At 64.6% G+C, this 16,877-nt stretch overlaps 3 protein-coding genes across 3 annotated transcripts; 1 reads left to right on the forward strand and 2 right to left on the reverse strand.

The window, feature by feature from the left end:
- Positions 1-1,419: 1,419 nt before the first annotated feature.
- On the reverse strand, positions 1,420-3,041 carry LOC125151823 (collagen alpha-1(I) chain-like). Its single transcript, XM_047833297.1, has 5 exons — positions 3,005-3,041; positions 2,630-2,878; positions 1,783-1,973; positions 1,534-1,666; positions 1,420-1,430 (listed from the first exon to the last, which is right to left on the reverse strand). Exons 1-5 carry the CDS (start codon positions 3,039-3,041, stop codon positions 1,420-1,422), a joined length of 621 nt encoding a protein of 206 aa, XP_047689253.1.
- Positions 3,011-8,396, forward strand: SLC2A4 (solute carrier family 2 member 4). The gene is made up of 11 exons (XM_047833784.1): positions 3,011-3,232; positions 4,584-4,700; positions 4,817-4,989; positions 5,077-5,201; positions 5,320-5,435; positions 5,537-5,699; positions 5,825-6,012; positions 6,185-6,289; positions 6,403-6,504; positions 7,209-7,412; positions 7,897-8,396. Exons 1-11 carry the CDS (start codon positions 3,200-3,202, stop codon positions 8,101-8,103), a joined length of 1,533 nt encoding a protein of 510 aa, XP_047689740.1. The 5' UTR covers positions 3,011-3,199; the 3' UTR covers positions 8,104-8,396.
- Positions 8,397-9,419: 1,023 nt separating this feature from the next.
- Positions 9,420-14,854, reverse strand: YBX2 (Y-box binding protein 2). The gene is made up of 9 exons (XM_047833785.1): positions 14,575-14,854; positions 13,912-13,975; positions 12,498-12,531; positions 11,546-11,635; positions 10,990-11,274; positions 10,736-10,839; positions 10,282-10,459; positions 9,884-9,968; positions 9,420-9,800 (listed from the first exon to the last, which is right to left on the reverse strand). Exons 1-8 carry the CDS (start codon positions 14,837-14,839, stop codon positions 9,918-9,920), a joined length of 1,071 nt encoding a protein of 356 aa, XP_047689741.1. The 5' UTR covers positions 14,840-14,854; the 3' UTR covers positions 9,420-9,800; positions 9,884-9,917.
- Between the last annotated feature and the right edge of the window lie 2,023 nt (positions 14,855-16,877).

A 16,877-nucleotide genomic window follows, 5' to 3' on the forward strand; every position in this document is an offset into this window, starting at 1 on the left:
GGGAATCCAGGTTGCCTTCCAGAAACTGGAAGCCAAATGGTCCTGTGAAGTAGGAGCAGAAGGTAGTGTGTGTGTGTGTGTGTGTGTGTGTGTGTGTGTGTGTGTGTGGCGGGGGGGCGGGGGCGTCCTGGCTTTCTCCTGCCCCCTCCCACCTCCATCGCTTACCCATCACGGGCTGAACCCAGCCAGAAGGCAGTGGTCACAGGAGCTTTGGAAACAAAAGCCTGCAGGGATGAACTCCCCGTGGCAGAGGGCAGAGTTTGGGAAGGGCTACAGCTGTCTATCAAGAAGCAAGACACACACACACACACACACGCACACACGCACGCGCGTGTGTGCGCTCCGATGTAAAGCCCCCCCCCCAATGTCATGTGTCTCTCCTCTCCTTCCATCTTCTATCAACAACCCCTTGCTCACCTTCCAGACCACCTTTCTTTCTCCCTCCCAGCTCTCCTGACTTCTCTCTTGTCTAGAAGGGTCGCTGAGAAGCACCGGAAACACAGCATCTGAATGAGAGCAGGAATGTGCCCTCATAGAACGGAGCCCAGAACCTCACCTGCTACACTGACTTTCCATCTGCCCCCAGTCTGCGCCCCCCTTTAACCCCTCTGTTCTAGGCACCTTGCTTGGCTTTTCCCCTCCTCCCCTTGTAGCATCCCCGAGTCTCTGGTTCCTCGTCGGCCCTTCCCTGCTTCTATCAATGGCCTCTGCTCCTTTCGGCTCCTAAAGGATTGGTACTCCTCAATGTTGACACTTTAGTTCTTCATCTGTGCCCCCTTGGCCAGATAGGTGGAGCCAATCCCCTGATAGTTCCCTCTTTTGTGCCGGCTCTCCAGCCTGTGCTCTTGGCCATAGGGCCAGACATTCATTCATTCATTCATTCATTCATTCAACATGTACTGAGTGCCCGCCACTAAGGCTGGGTGCTGGGAGCACAGAGGGAAACAAGGTGAACTTCTATGCTCAAGGCTTAAGTACAGAGGGAAGAAAACAAATGACAATCTACTACGCTGAGGACACGAGGCTTTCTTTCTCTACCCCCGCCCCCCAGAGGAAGGCCAAGAAAGGTTTCAGAGAGGAGGTGGGCATTTTTTGAAGGGTGAACAGAAGTCTTCTGGTTTTCCAGATTGAGAGATTCGTACAGCAAAGGCACTCAGGATAGAAATGACACCATGTGTTCTGGGTACAAAGAGTCAGGTACCGGGCCCCTGGGTGGCTCAGTGGGTTAAGCATCCAATTTCGGCTCAGGGCATGATCTCCCGGTCTGTGAGTTCCAGCCCCCCTATGGGCTCTGCACTGACAATTCAGAGCCTGCTTGGGATTCTCTCTCTGCCTCTCTTTCTCTGCCCCTGCCCCACTTTGTGCTCACTCTCACAAAATAAATCAATAAGCTTAAAAACAACCACCACCACCAAGGGGTTAGGTATTGCCTAGAAGACGAGGGAAAAGAAGGGAAGGTGAGGCAGAGATAAGAAAAGCAGGAGTTTTCACTCTGAAAAGGGGTTTGAATCTGACGTGGGGGCAACAAGGAACCAGAGAGTTTGGGGGCAGGAGTGATGAGGTTGAACTTTTTGCCTTGAGCGCCGTCCTCCGCGGCAGGGAAAGTAAGGAGCAGGAGGTTAATGGTGGTCTGGACCAAGGCGGCAGCAAGGCAGGTGGAGAAAATCTGATGAATGTGAAATTTAGGAGGTCAGCGCACCAAAGCTGGTAACGCACCGGATAAAGGCGGGAGGCGGGAAGGGGAGGAGGGGAAGGGGCAAGGGAGGAGGAAGCAAGCAGGACCTCCGGGATCCCCCCAGGAGTGACAGGGTGGGCAACGGGACCATCCACTGGGATGAAGAGGTCAGAAGGAAGAGCGGGTGTGGGCATGCTGATGATGCGAGCCGCCCGGCGCAGGCGGTAGCTGAATACTGGGGTCCGGAGCTCCCGAAGGAGGCCTGGGCTGGATGTAACGAAGCCTTTCCGAGGCGGACCTGAGAGGGAAAGGGGGGCCAGAGACGACTGTGCCCGGATCCGCTGCGGATCCTCGCTCGCCCCGCAGGTGGTGCTACAGCCCCGCGCTTCGGGGACCCGAGGGCTGCGCCGCGCGTTCCGCGGAACGCGCGGCGCGCCAACACTAGGTCGCGCCCTCCTGGCTGGGGGTTCAGACCCGGAGCGGCCTCTGGAGAGCGTGTCCAAGTCGTCCACGCGGCCGGCACACTGGTGGCGGCTCGGGAACCTCAGGCTGGTGGCGTGACTGGTGTGAACAGCTGTCCCTCAGGCCGCCTCCAGGAGCCAGTGTGCGGGACGGCTGTAGGGGGAGGGCCAGATAGGTGCAGGGGTGCACGGAAGGAGGACCTCCAGGCCCACACACGCCACCCTCTAGGAGCGGAATTTCCTGTCCCCCTCCTCCCACCCGGGCCGTCCCCGCGTGGGAAGCGCGCCTCGGACCCTTTAAGGCTCCATCTCCCTGCCCTCCCCCGCCCGGGACAGGCCGGGACACCCGGGACCTGACATTTGGCATCTCCCAACGTGGGAGCTAAAAATAGCCGCGGGGGGGTTACTCCAGGCCATTGCTCCCCAGCCACCCCGCGCGCCACCTCGCGCGCGCTGCGTCGGGCCGCCAGACTTGTCTCCCGGCCCAGCCTACCTGCCGCATCCCCTCCTCCCGGACCCCGCGGTCCCAACCCGCGGCGCAGGGCACCCAAGTCGCCTCTTCGGCCCCAACCCCGGCTGCGGGGCGGAGTCTCCGCACGCGGCGGGGCGGGGCCGCTGTGTCCTGGGACCCAGTCTCCAAACTTGCCCGCGGGAGGCGGGCGGGAACCCGCGGGGCGTGTCCCGTCGGGCACGTCGGGGAGGCGTGGTCTCGCCGGCCCCACCCGCTCCCCGGTGCCAAATTCTGAACACAAGGCTTAGGGAGGGGCGTGGCCTTCTGGGGTGTGCGGGCTCCTGGCCAATGGGTGCTGCGAAGGGCGTGGCCCGTGGGGGCCGCGGGGGCTCTTCGGGTCTCTCCCCCCAGCCCCGCTGCGCCAGATCCCGGGGAGCCCTGCCGCTCTCTGCATCCTTGGCTGGCGGCAGTGGGTCCCGCCAGGCTCGCCCTCCGCGCGGTCGCTCCGGGACGCCCGTCGCCCCGCGCCCTCGGCCCGCCAGTCCGGGACCGCCGACCCCCAGTCGCCTCCCCGTTAACTGCTGCTCCTGCGCCTCCGGTTCTTGAGACAAGATGCCGTCGGGTTTCCAACAGATCGGCTCCGAAGTAGGGTTCAGCATGAGGGGGCGGGACGGGGGCACAGGGTCCTCTTTCTCGGGCTGGGGTCGCCTTTGGGGTCAGCTAGGGGGCGGTCCCTGCGCAGGCGCAGGGGGGAGGGTGGGGGTGGGGGTGGGGGCCTGGCTATTTATACCCCTGCGGGGCAACCCGTGACTGTCGGATTCCAGTCCTTCCAAGAGGCTGAGTGGGTCTCGGGGACAGTTCGGGGACACGGGCCACCACTGGATTTCCCGAGTCCAGGGTTCGCTCCCTTCTCCAGTACGAGGCGCGCTGCGCCGGGATCGGGGACACCCTGCCCTCGATCCAGCTTGAGAAAGCAGATCCAGGCGAGCCGTGCCCTCCTGGAGCTGTCCGTCTGTCCCGGCTCTCTCGGGAAGTTTTTCGAGGACCGGAGGCTCTCCGTGGGCCCCCACCCCCACCCCTGGCCGTCCTCCAGGACGCTGAACTTTCCCTCAGCCCCACGGTTGGTGGAGGGGCTGAGGGGAGTGTCAGCCCCCCCCCTCCCCCAGCTCAGGTTTCCGCTTAGAGACACTCCGTACCGCCAGCGAGCGGCCACCACCGCCACCGCCCCTCACACCACCTTCCCGCCCCCATCCCCTGGGCCTGGCTCCCCCAGGCAGAAGCCAGGCACGGCCCCCCGCCCTTCGTCGGAGCCTGGAGGGGGAAGGGAGGCCGGGGCGGGGACAGAGAAGGCCACCCCAAGGGCCATATGCGGGGAGGAATGACCGCGATGTCCTTTTTGGAATTGTCTTTTGTTGAGCCTGTTGGGCGCCTCCGGGAGCCCGCTGAGGGAGCCCCCAGAGGGGGAGAGGAAAGAGGGCAGAGGCGGATGATAAGGCCCACTTCGCTTTATCAACCCAGCAGTGTCCGGAATACTGTTAACACTTGACTTTGACTTTCTGACTTTTACTGACAGGTAGGCAAAGCAGGCAACATCACCCCTACCCGCCCCCCCCCCAACCCAGTGGAAACCTAGGCTCAGAGTGGGGAAGGGACTCACCCAAGGTCACCCAAATTCCAACTCAAGTCTTAAGGCCAAGCCTGTCCCAAGGTCACAGAGGAATGGTGAGGCCCGAGGTCCTCAAACATTTCTCAGCTTGCTGGACCCAAAGACCCAGTTTTGGTGTTTTTCTTTTTCATGGCTGATCACTGTTGGGTTCTTCCCAGTACTGTTTACACTGAGATCTTTGCTCTATTCCTAATATGGCCCAGCTTCCCTCACCCAACATGTTGGATAGAACCCAGCATCTTAAAGCTCCGGCTGGGCCCGGGCCCCTGGAGGAAAGAAAGGAAGCATGATTCTGTGTGACATGCCTCGTCTCTTCTTCTGCCTACCCAGGACGGGGAGCCCCCACGGCAGCGAGTAACTGGGACCCTGGTCCTCGCCGTGTTCTCTGCTGTGCTTGGCTCCCTCCAGTTTGGCTATAACATTGGGGTCATCAATGCCCCGCAGAAGGTGAGGGGTCTGTGGCTGGCACGGTGTGGACTGTCTAAACAAGGAGGGCAGGGGACAGCAAGGGACAGCAGAGGGAGACGCCTCTGCAGGCACTCACTCTTACGCTGTCCCCCCAGGTGATTGAACAGAGCTACAATGAGACGTGGCTGGGGAGGCAGGGGCCGGAGGGACCCAGCTCCATCCCACCAGGCACCCTCACCACCCTCTGGGCTCTGTCCGTGGCCATCTTTTCTGTGGGCGGCATGATCTCCTCTTTCCTCATTGGTGTCGTCTCTCAGTGGCTGGGAAGGTATGGGCCTGGAGGGCAGGGGTGAGGGACAGGACCAGGGGTCACAGCATGGCACCCTAACTTCCAGCCCCACTCTTTGCCCGTCAGGAAGAGGGCCATGCTGGTCAACAACATCCTGGCGGTGCTGGGGGGCACCCTCATGGGCCTGGCCAATGTTGCTGCGTCCTACGAGATGCTCATTCTCGGACGGTTCCTCATCGGCGCCTACTCAGGTACCGACGGGCGCCATGGCCCTGCCCAGTGCCCTGCTATCTTGTCCGTTCACCATCGCTGAACCTGCAGGAGGGAGTGGCCAGCTGCCCTCAGCCCTCTCTTCTCCCCTCTGCCCAGGGCTCACGTCGGGGCTGGTGCCCATGTACGTGGGGGAGATCGCCCCCACTCACTTGCGGGGCGCCTTGGGGACGCTCAACCAACTGGCCATCGTCATTGGCATTCTGATCGCCCAGGTGACCGGGCCAGGCCTTATGAGTGGCTAGGCGGGGGGGCGGGGGGCTGGGTGGGGCTCCGGGCTGAATGGCCTGTCCCGTTTCCCACCCTCGTTCCTCAGGTGCTGGGCTTGGACTCCATGCTGGGCACGGCCACCCTGTGGCCACTACTGCTGGGCATCACGGTGCTGCCTGCCCTCCTGCAGCTGGTCCTACTGCCCCTGTGCCCGGAAAGCCCCCGATACCTCTACATCAGCCGGAACCTGGAGGGGCCGGCCAGAAAGAGTGAGCCTGTGCCCCACCTTGCTCGGCTGCCCTCCCAGGCCCCCCCCCCCAGGTCCCCCTCCCTGCCCTCCCCGCCCCCCTCCCCGCCCGCCCTCCCTCTCAGGCCCCACCCTCCTCGCCCCCAGGCCTGAAGCGCCTCACGGGCTGGGCTGACGTGTCTGGAGCGCTGGCTGAGCTGAAGGAGGAGAAGCGGAAGCTGGAGCGTGAGCGGCCGCTGTCCCTGCTCCAGCTCCTGGGCAGCCGCACCCACCGGCAGCCCCTGGCCATCGCTGTCGTGCTGCAGCTGAGTCAGCAGCTCTCGGGCATCAACGCTGTACGCGAGCCGCGGCCTCCGGGAAGGGCAGGGGTCGGGGCCCGGCCCAAGAGGAGGGGAGAAGAAGGGCGCAGGCTCCCTGCGTTCAAACTCGGGTCGGTCGGGCTTGGTGTGGCCACCAGGGGGGAGAGGGGCACCCCTGCCATCCCCTTCTCTTCTCCCCCGCTCCTAGGTGTTCTACTATTCAACCAGCATCTTCGAGACAGCAGGGGTAGGACGACCAGCCTACGCCACCATAGGGGCCGGCGTGGTCAACACGGTCTTCACCTTGGTCTCGGTAACTGCGGGCGCCCACCATCGCCTTCGTGTCCCCCACTAGCCCCCACCCGCCCAGTCCCTCCCACTCCTGTGCCCGGAGGCCCCCTGCCAAGCCGCGACTCTTCCTCGCAGGTGTTCTTGGTAGAGCGCGCGGGGCGTCGGACCCTCCACCTCCTGGGCCTGGCGGGGATGTGTGGCTGTGCCATCTTGATGACCATAGCTTTGCTGCTGCTGGTGAGGCCTGGGGAGGGGGAGGGAGCCAGCGGCCCAGCCCGAGGGCACCGCCCCGAGGAGCTCTGGGTCCAGGACCATGGTCCGCGTTCCCCTTTGTTCCTGCACCTCTTCCTGCTCTGGGAGGAAGCTCGGGCAGCACCCTGGCAGCCAGGGAGGAGAGCCACTGTCTAGTTTTGGGAACAACAATCCCTAAGGACCCAGTTTGAGAACCAAGAGAGAACCAACTAGCTTTTCTTCTTTTTTTTTTTTTTTTTTTTTTTTTTTTTTGTTTTTTGAGAGAGAGAGGGAGAGAGAGCGCAAGCAGGGGAAGGGCAGAGCGAGAGGGAGAGAGAGAATCCCCAGCAGGTTCCACGCTGTCTGTGCAGAGCCCAGTGCGGGGCTCGAACCCACAGAACCATGAGATCACGACCTGGGTCGAAATCAAGAGTCAGACGCTTAACGGACTGAGCCACTCAGGCGCCCGGAGAAGCGACCACCTTGATAGCTGAGAACGTAGAACATTCTCTCTGCCCTGAATGGAGTAGCGGTTGGGCAGCCAGCTGGATGTCAGTGGTCAGAAATGCTCCAAGACCTGTTCTAACTTAGGGTGGCAGGCTCTTCCGTGAGCCGCTGGGAGGGGTAGATGTCAGTTCTCTGCACTGAGAGCAAAGGAAGATCCAGAAAGACGGGACCTGAATTCCTTCCTCTCCTTGCCCGTCCCCCAGGAGCGGGTTCCAGCCATGAGCTACGTCTCCATCGTGGCCATCTTTGGCTTTGTGGCGTTCTTTGAGATTGGCCCTGGGCCCATCCCCTGGTTCATCGTGGCTGAGCTGTTCAGCCAGGGCCCCCGCCCGGCGGCCATGGCCGTGGCTGGTTTCTCCAACTGGACGTGCAACTTCATCATCGGCATGGGTTTCCAGTACATAGCGGTAGGTGCCCTGCCCCCGTCCCACCTCCTACCCGGTAGGCCAGGGTGGGGCAGGTCCCCGCCAGCCCCCTTGCTTCCTCCAGCCCCCCACCCCCATCCCCGGCCCCAGGGTCGCTCTGGTGGACCACGTGGGCCCTGAAGACCACCTGCTCCACTAGAGTCGAAGGAGACAAGGGAGCTGAAGGAGTAAGGACAGAAGGGCCTCCGAGCTGTGGCGTAACCGCAGAGTAACGCGCCCAGCTTCACGTCCACACTGCAGGTGGCTGGGGATCCAAGCTGAGCGGAAACGCTCTGGCCCTCACCATGGTAAAGACGGCGAAAAATTCTGAGAGAGGCTGGGGAATGGAGAATCCTTTCCTCCCTCCGTTCTCATTCCTGGTTGTTCCCCCTGCCCCCACGAAGGAACCACCTGCTGTGTGTGTAGCACCACCCCCCCCCCCCCCCCGCCCTCCCCTCCGTCAACACCTCTTCCTCCGCCTGTCCAGGAGGCGATGGGTCCATACGTCTTCCTCCTGTTCGCGGTTCTTCTGCTCTGCTTTTTCACCTTCACCTTCCTAAGAGTGCCTGAGACCCGAGGCCGGACATTTGACCAGATCTCTGCCGACTTCCGCCGGACGCCCTCTCTCTTAGAGCAGGAGGTGAAGCCCAGCACGGAACTGGAGTACTTGGGGCCGGACGATGAGAATGACTGAGGGGCCTGGCAGGGGCGGGAGGGCCGTGCTCTCGCCCACCCCCACCCCCACCCAGACCCCCTCCTCACCTGTGCACTTTAACCCTCTCTTCCCTGTTACTTCCAGGGCGGAGGAGCCCCTGCAGCCTGGGGGGGTCGGGAAGCTGGAGGGAAGGGCGGTCTTGGCAACGCCTCATTCCCCTCGTGTGACTCGTGGATTATTGATGTGGTGTGATTAGGCTGTGGCCGTCAGGGTGGGCCGTTCTCCCGTCTCGCCCCCTCCTTCCTCCGTGGCCCACCCCACCCACCCCCCACCCTCAGTTCCGGAAGACGTGGCTCCCTTGCTAGAGAAGGGGGGCTGCAGGGAGGGGAGGCCCGGGGACCGTTTCGTGGGCAGACTGAAGCGGAGAGGACCGGAGCCGTGGCCCCTGCCACCTCGGACTCGCCCTCCTCCTCTGGCACTTTGCTCTGAGTTCTTGCCTCATAGACTCTGGGCCAAGCGGGTCCGGTTTCGACCCCTCCCAGAGGACGCCCCCTCCCAGGGCCTACGCTCCCCTCTCCTGGCAGGCTCAGCCCTCTGGGCCCAACCTTCTGGGGCAAGAAGGGAGCACGGGCCAACGCGCGGGGAGAGGGGGCCCTGCTCTGGTCTCTTCTCCCGTCCCGAAGGGTGTTGTACCCACAAGCTTTTGACCAACTAAGGGAAAGAGGAATTTGAAAGGCGGCCTGTAAACAGGGGGTGGGAGGAGCCTTTCGATATTTTTGTATAGGTCTGGAAAAGGGGCAGGGAGAAGGAACCAAAGGTCTGTCGTACGACGTGTATATAGGAGATGCAGACATAAAGTCGCCGTACGAGACGCGCGTCCTGTCGTGGGGGTGCCCAAGGACCGGCTGGACAGCGCGCACAGCTCCCCTTCCCCCCGCTGTCTCTCTCACCCTGCCTTAGCTCAAGGCCAAAGAATCCTCCGTAGGCAGTCACTCCGCCCCCACTTGTTTCTAGTCATGGTTTTAAGAAACACAAAACACACACCCGACATGGGGACTGAACCCATGGCCCTGAGATCAAGAGTCACACGCTCTACACCGAGCCTGCTGGGCGCCCCCAGTCACTGCTCTTATCGACGGCGAATGAGCAGGAAGTTGGAGCCGAAAGTGCCAGAGCTGCTCTCAGGACTTTCCAGACCATTCATCCTGCAGGAGAGACACCAGCCCCAGGTTACAGATGGGAAAGGGACTCTCACGGGCCAGAGACGCCAGGAGGAGGGCTCAAGGCCTGGCCCTGCCTCCCCTTCCACGGGGCCTTAGCAGTGATTCTCCACAGAAAAGAGGCAGAGACAAGACCACAGAAAAGCCTGTTTTCGTTTTTACTGGAGGCTCAGGTGGCACATGACGGTTCATAAAATGGCTTCAGAGGGACGGGCTGGAAGGGAGACGAAAAATAAACTGGGTGGGAAAGAAAACAACCAGGAGGAGGGAAGGGCCGGCTGGTTCCTTCTCAGCCTGATTCAGGGGAGGGCGGTGGGGCCTCTGAACAAGAAGGCTGGGTCCCTTCCCTCCACCCACGGTGGGAGGGAGAGAAAGCAAAAGGCGGTTGTTTGGGCCCTCCTGAGTCTCAAGGAAAAGGGGAAAGCCGCTGTTTCGATGTCAGGAACTGGGGGGAGGGGGCAGGGGGTGCTGGGGGGGGGGGTGGTTACAGAGCAGTTGGAAACACTGGCAGATAACCTGAGAGAGAGAAACGGATAAATCGTGAGTGGGGACTCCTCAGGCACAGTGCCCCACCGCCCGGCGCCGGGGCCGCCGCTCACCAGATGATAGCTCTACGTGTCCTTCGAGTTGGGGTCACTCCAGTATGGTGGTGGGGGGCTCCCCACTGTTGATGGGGGCTGAGGTCTAGAGAGAACAGGGGCGGTCAGCCCCCGACCCCAGCCTTCTCGCACGCACCCTTTTCCTTTCCGCTCCTCCCCAGCTCGCACCCACGAGCGGCCGCAGTGGCTCCAAGCAGCGCAAGAGAGGGGTCTGCGGGGGCTTGGGGTGGGGGGGGGGCACCTGGGCTGCGCGGCCTGGAGGATGGGGGGGCTTGCAGTCTGGGCCCTCTGGTTCAGGTGGGGGGCGGGGCTGGGTGAGGGGGAAGGGAAAGAGGGCGAGTGGGCCCCAGCCTCTCCTCTTACCTGCCCCCCACCCCCCAAGCGGCCCAGGTGCTCACCTCCGGGGCTGTGGGCTGCCTGGGTCCGGGTGGCTGCTGCCGCCGCCTCTGGAAGTAGGGCCGGTTTCGCGGGCGCTGGGGCTCGGGCCGAGACCCGTCCGCGGGGCCCTGGCTGGGCTTGGTCTCACCATCCCCACCTTCTGTGGTAGGCTGCTGGGGCGGCCTGGGGCGGAAAGGCCTGGGGAGAGGAGCAGGGGGCCGTGGGGGGAGCAGGGACCCAGTGTGCCCCACCTCCCTCCCTCCCGGGGCTCCCCCAGCAGCCTCCCCATCCGGCGCCCTCCCCCCCAGGCTTCCAACGCCCTCCCCCACCGGGCCCCTTATCAGCCATCACGGAACTGCCAGCCCCTCACCGCCAGCTCCAGATTCTCCTAGAACTTGGCTCTTCCCCCCTTCCCGGGAGGGCCCAATGCCGGACAGCAGCAGAGGGAAGACAGCCCCAGAGAGGGACTCTCACCTTCGGTACCTAGGCCGGAATCTGGGTGGGGGGACCCGCTCGTCTCCCTGCTGTTGGTCCCCCTCCAATGGGGCTGTCTCTTTGGGCTCCACCCCATCGGTGGCCTAGGAACACACGAAGGCCTGGGGGAGCCTGGGGAACGAGGTCGCCCGGCGCCGCGCGTCGGCGGCCCTTCCCAGCCCTCCGGGGGTCTCTGTTCTCGCGGGCGCCCTTCCCGGGGTGGCAGCGGGTTCCACGTCCCCAGGCCCCCTCACCTCTATAGGCTGCTGCTGGTTGGGGGGCCGAGGGCCTCTCACAAAGCGCCGTCGGTAGAAGAAGGGGGGCGGGCGCCGCCGCCTGGGCCTCTGCCCGGAGTCCTCGGCGCGCTCCCCTTCGCTGCCTGGCTCCGTCCCGCCCGACGGGGCCTCGGCCACCATGGGCGGCGGGGCGGCCGGGCGCGGCCGGGGGATGAAGCGGCGGAACCGGCGTCGGTTGGGGGCGTAGCGGCTGCCCTTGACTGGCACGCCCCCCGGCCCAGTTACGTTCGCAGCTTCGGCGCCCTGGGGAGGGGGCGGGGAGCGCGCCGTGAGACCCTGGCCCAGCCACACGCGGTCCCCAACCTCCCTCCCCGCGTCCCGCTTCCCTCCGGCTCCTGCCTCCCCCGGGGAAGGAAAGAGCGGCTCCCGGACCCTCGGGGGGGGGGGGGCCGACGACAGACGCCGGCAAGTGCTGGGTGCAGGACGGAGAAGCCCGGAGGTCACCGGGTGCGGGGCAGGGATGCGGTCTGGAGGCCCCGGGCTAACGGGCCCCGTCCCCCGCCGCCGCCCGAACCTTCTCTCCCTCCACGACATCGAACTCCACCGTCTCCCCGTCGCCCACGCTGCGCAGGAACTTCCTGGGGTTGTTTCTTTTAATGGCCGTCTGGGAGGGGAAAGGCCACGGGAAGGTGAGGGCAGCGGGCCCGAGGCCTCCCTCCCCCCTCCCCCCACCCCCGCCGGGTCCGCCACCCCATTTCTCGGTCTTCGGCACCTTCCTTCCTCGTGGCCGGGCCGCAGGGTGAGCGCGGAGGCAGGCCCAGCTTAGCGGGGGAGAAGCCGCGAACTAGGGCCTCCCGGCAGCCTGTGCCCTCAGCACCGCCCCAGGGCGCACTCCCTCCTCCCTTCGCCCCGCAGGGGTTTCCGAAAGGGAGGCCAGAGACTAGAACTCAAAGCAGAACACACAGCGGAGGCGTCCGAAGTGGCAAAGTGGGTAAAACGCGCCGCGCCTCTTACCTGGGAGCTCCGGCCGCCACGGCAGCGGTTCTCAAACTGGGGCCGCATCAGCATCACCTGGAGAGCTCGTGACAACAGGTGGGCGGGCTCCTACCCCTGACTGACTGATTCGGCACGTCTGGGGTGGGGCCCGAGAATCTGGCCGCCAGGTGATGCTGCTGCCGCGGGGCCCGCACTTTGAGAACCAGCGCACCCAAGTATCGCTAGCCTGTGTCCTTTGCCTCTGAACACTGCCTAGGATTCCTTCTTGTGTCAACGCGTCCCGATGTAGGTAGTGAGCATGCCGTGACCAGAGGGCAACAAGTTGCTTCTCACAAAGACACCCTGACACAAGTGGGGCCCATGGTGGTTAACACAGGCACCTGAGGCGGGTGGAGGGGGACCATTTCCTGTGGGGCACGCTGTGCCAGGGGAAGGCAGGAGAAACGCTGTGTGCGGCTGAGGATTATGGCACAGGCCTTCCAGGAGAGGGTGGGTTCTCCCCCCCCACCCAAAGACGACCCAGCACTTACCTGGTGAACAAAGACATCCTCCTTGGTGTCATTCCTGCAGAACAGGAGGGGTTGTTAGGGGGGGTGACCTTGGTGAGGCCTCCCCAGCTGCCTGTTCCTCAAAGCAGCAGGCCAGCATCCCCTGGCTTCTTGAGGGTACACAGGACCCATGGGGGGACAGGAGCTGGAAGCTCCAAAAACCTCCCTGAAAAGCCTGGGCTTTGTAAGGGCGGGAGAGGGGGTGCAAAGTCACCTTGAAGCAGCTGGGCCAGCTCTTACCTGCCGAGGACGAAACCCTCCACCCCAGGGGCACCGTAGGACCTGGCAGGACTGGGTGTAACTGTCCCTGGCCAGCACCCCCTCTGTTCCAACCCCCATCCCGGCTGGAAAATCCCCGTGTCTTCCCTCCTACAGTCAAGGAGGAAGGTGGGGTGCGGGCGGAGCAGAATATGTCTGAGAAGGGGACAACGTGTCAAGAGCCTGCTCTGAACATCCCCAAGACTTTATTCTCGCCCTCAGCCCAGAGGGGAACCCCAGGGTCAGGCCCCCACTCAACACACCCAGGGACCAAGGGTGAGAAACAAGATCATACTCGATCCTTCTCTCTGCCTGCTCGCCCGTTACCCCGGTTTAGCCTAGCATCCCACGGCGGGGAGGGGAGAACGCAAAGGTTTTCCTTCAGAACCTCCCGGGAGTCCTCAGTTTCCAGAATTAGGGAGGGATCCTTCCCTAGATCAAATGTTCTAGCTTTAAAGCACTTGGATCTGTACAAAGGTCAGCCTGCTAAGAGGGAACTGGGGCCTCCCAGGAGGGCTGGGCTGGGCAGGGTGCCCGGGCTGGGGAAGGGCCCGCTGGGGGAGACCTGGCTCTGCTCACAATCAGCCACCACAGTCGCTCCCAGCAGCCCAACCGAAGAGAAGCAGCAGCAGCCGCCTCTGTCTGCGGGGGCTGGCTTCCTGCCTCGGCCCCAGCCCCCAGCCGGCACGGGCCTCCGTCAGGTGGGGGATTCAAATGAGCCAGCAGCCCTTTCTAAGGGCGGTGAGTCAGGGGACCGTGCTGGGAGCCGCCCTGCACGGGAAACGAGTGAGGACTCCAGCCCCGAGCCCCGAGGCGCAGACAGCAGGTACATTCGGCCCCAGAGGTGAAGCAAACCAAAGCACAAGGTGAGACAGACGAGCAGCGGGAGGCCCGGAGCCAGGTTGGCCAAGTTCCTAGATCATTAACTCTCTGCTGCCCTTGAAGATTCCGAGGCGGCTCCATCCCGCCCACGTTTGTGCTGTGGTTAAAGACTTTCAATCAGCGTCAGCTGGACACTGCAACCACGTGCCTCGGCAGGGGTAGAGATGGGGCTGGGAAGGTGTCCAGCCCCACAGGCCAGTCTGGAAAACACCCGTCCCCCCACCACCCCCCCCACACCCCTGGGGTTCTCAGATACCTGTTGATGAATCCATAACCGTTCCGGACGTTGAACCACTTGACGGTGCCCAGGACCTGGATCGCTGCCAGGCAGAAGCGCAGTGGGGACAAGAAGATGGGGGGAAGAGAGAGAGTTGGACTCAGTTTGGAGGCACTCCAGATCCAACCTACCTCCCCATGACCTATGAAGCGCCACTTGAAGCCACCAGTTCCGCCCAGTGGCTTCAAGGCAATCCTGACCCGGTTCCCCCAAATTGAAGCGCCCGTACAGCAGGGCTCAGGCTGTCATGACCTTTCCATCCCTACGTCCTGTTCCTCGTGAGCTACAAATCCGGGTCCTTCACCTAGAACTAGGTACTCACCAGGCCCACCAAGGCCTGCCCTAGGGGTTCCTAGCGCACCTGCTGCCCGGGCTGAGTCAACCAGGCCAAGTCTCCCGCCGCGGGGACGTGCCCCGGACCCTAGCTGGACCTACCCACCGCGCCCTTGCTGCCAGGGAGGCGCGGCAGGACTTCCCACCAGGGGAACACGCTTGGGTCAGCTGCCCCCAGCCCAGCTAGTCCTTCGAGCCTCCGGGGCCAGGCCCGCCTTCGGCTTTCTGGGTTCTGTGGGCTCCACGACACTCCTCCCCCAGCCCGTCGACACCCTCAGAGCCGCTCTGGCACGCGCCCCCCCCCCTCACCCAGCACCGGCTTGTCCGCCTGACTCCGGGCCGGTGTCGCGGGGGTCCCCGAGGCTGCCGTCGCCGGGTTGCCCGGGGTGCGGGGACCCTGCGCCGAGGGGGTCCCGGCAGCGGGGCCCGAGGCGGCTCCGACCCCGCCGCCTGCCCCGCCGCCTGCTTTCTGTGGCTCCCCCGCGGGCACCGGTACCACCACCGCTACCACCCCTGCCGCCGTCGCGGGCACCGTCGCCGCGGTCGCCACCGCTGCCGCCTCCGCCTCGCTCATCCCGCCGGGTCCAGTACCGGCCCCCGCCGCCGCCGCCACCGCCTCCTCCGCCGCCGCCACCGCCCCGGCCCCTCCCCCCGGCTCGCAAACCCGTCGCCCCGCTCAGTCCTCGCGCCCCGAGCCTCGCCCGCACGCCGGCAGCGGGCCCCGGGCCGAGGCCAATCGCAGCCCGCAGCCGCGGCGCGCGCAGGCCCCGCCTGCCGCCCCCGGGCCAATCCCGGCGGAGCAGCCCCCAGCCCCGGCCCGCACGCCGGCCACGCCTCCCGGGCTTCGCAAGGAGGCCAAGACCCGGGCTGGCCACCTCGTAAGTACACCTGGGCCCCGCCCCGAGGCCGTCACGTGACCTCCCCGCCCCAGCCCATTGGCCGACGGCCCCTTTCCCCTCCCCCTCCGCCCCTTTCCACCGGCCGCGGGAAATCAAACGGGCTGGTCGCGCCCCAACCGCCACCTGGCCTGTGCGCGCAGGGCGGGGCGGGGGGCGCAGCTTCGGGGTTGCCCCTGACGACCCCGGTGCGCGGCCGGCGCCGGCAGCCTCCTCTCTGGCTGCGCGCCGCACGGCTCATCTCCGCCCTCGAGACGGCACGTGCCCGCACACCGCCTCCTCCCGGCCCGGGGGATGCCCCGCACGCCCCGGGCCGGGGTCCCCGCCGGCCGAGCGAGCCTCCAGGCGCCGCGGAAGAACGACTCTCCCAGCTCGCAATTGCTCCCACTTTTATTTTTGAGGTGGGATGCACGGAGAGCGGAATGCACAACTCCGTTGTCCGCGCAGTCAGCGCCCTAAAGGGGAGAGCTCCCCCCCCGAGCCCTTTCCAGGCCTCCCCGGCCTCCCCAAGGACCGTCGCCGCCGTGATGTCCAGCTCCCCGCAGCTTCCCCCGCCTTCCTTCTTTGCCTGCACCTGCGCTTGCCGCCACCTAGAACGCACCTCGGTGATTTGCAGAGCAACCTTTTCAAGTACCGGCTGACCTATCGCTCCTCACCATCACGTCATCCTTTCCTTTTCTCGGGGCGTTTTTGAAAATATGAGCGTATCTCGCCCTGTGCCCCCGCTGCGCTGGACGGAGCTGGTGGGCGTGCCTGACGCCTGCAGCACTGCCTGGCACAACGTGGACGCTCACTTGTTTCTTGAGTAATCGGATGGTCCCCATTGCACAGATGGGAAGCCTGAGGCCCCGGCGCGAAGCTTGCCCCAGGTTTCCCCGGAGCCCGGGTGCTCGGCCCGGAGCTGCGATCTCCCTCCCGGAGTAGTGCGGCTCCAGAGTCGCTCCTCCCGAGGGCCGCCGCCCCGCCCCCGCTGCCGGACCCGGGCAGCGCGTATTTTTAGCCGGGACGGTGCGCGTGGACCAGCCTTCGTGCCCCTACGCGCCGCGGGCCCCAAGCGCGCCTCTCCAGCCCCGGGGTCCGCGCCAGGCTCGGCGGCGACTCTCCGGCGGCCGTGCTCCAATCCCGGTCCCGGCGCGCCCTCTGCCGGCCGCTCCCGGAGGCGCCGGCGCCGCCTTCCTCGCGGTCCTGCCACCTGCGGCTTACTCCGCCCGCCCCACCCCTCCGGCCCGGTCCGAGGCGACAGTTCTGTGTCCCCGCGCAGCCGGCACCGCGGATAGAAAGAGAGAAAAAAGCGGGAGAACAATTAAATCAAGAGGCAAGGCCGCGAAGGATGCAGAAATGACCACTCTCCCTCGGACTGTCAAGGACCCGTGTACCTGTGTCCAGCCCCGAGATCGAGGCAAGCAGACGAGGGCAGGGCTGGGGCAAGGCGAGCAGGAGACCTCCCAGTGCGGCCCCGGCAGCAGAGGAAGCACGCAGAAGGTACAGAGAGAGGGCAGGTGTGGCCTGGTTAAACCGTGACAGGAGAGGAAGCTCATAGGAAAGATGAGCCCTGTTTGCGGTAAGAGTTTTTAAGAAAAGATGTCAGGAGAGCCCTGGGCGAGGGCGCTGAGGGGCAGGCGCCTGGCGACAGGACACGACGCTTCCTCCTGCAACAGTAACATCCTCCCTATCTCCACGGTCAGGAATTAGCTGCCACCGAGAGAAGCAATTAAT

Source organism: Prionailurus viverrinus, chromosome E1 (genome assembly GCF_022837055.1).
Source record: "Prionailurus viverrinus isolate Anna chromosome E1, UM_Priviv_1.0, whole genome shotgun sequence".
In the NCBI taxonomy this organism is placed as follows: domain Eukaryota; kingdom Metazoa; phylum Chordata; class Mammalia; order Carnivora; family Felidae; genus Prionailurus; species Prionailurus viverrinus.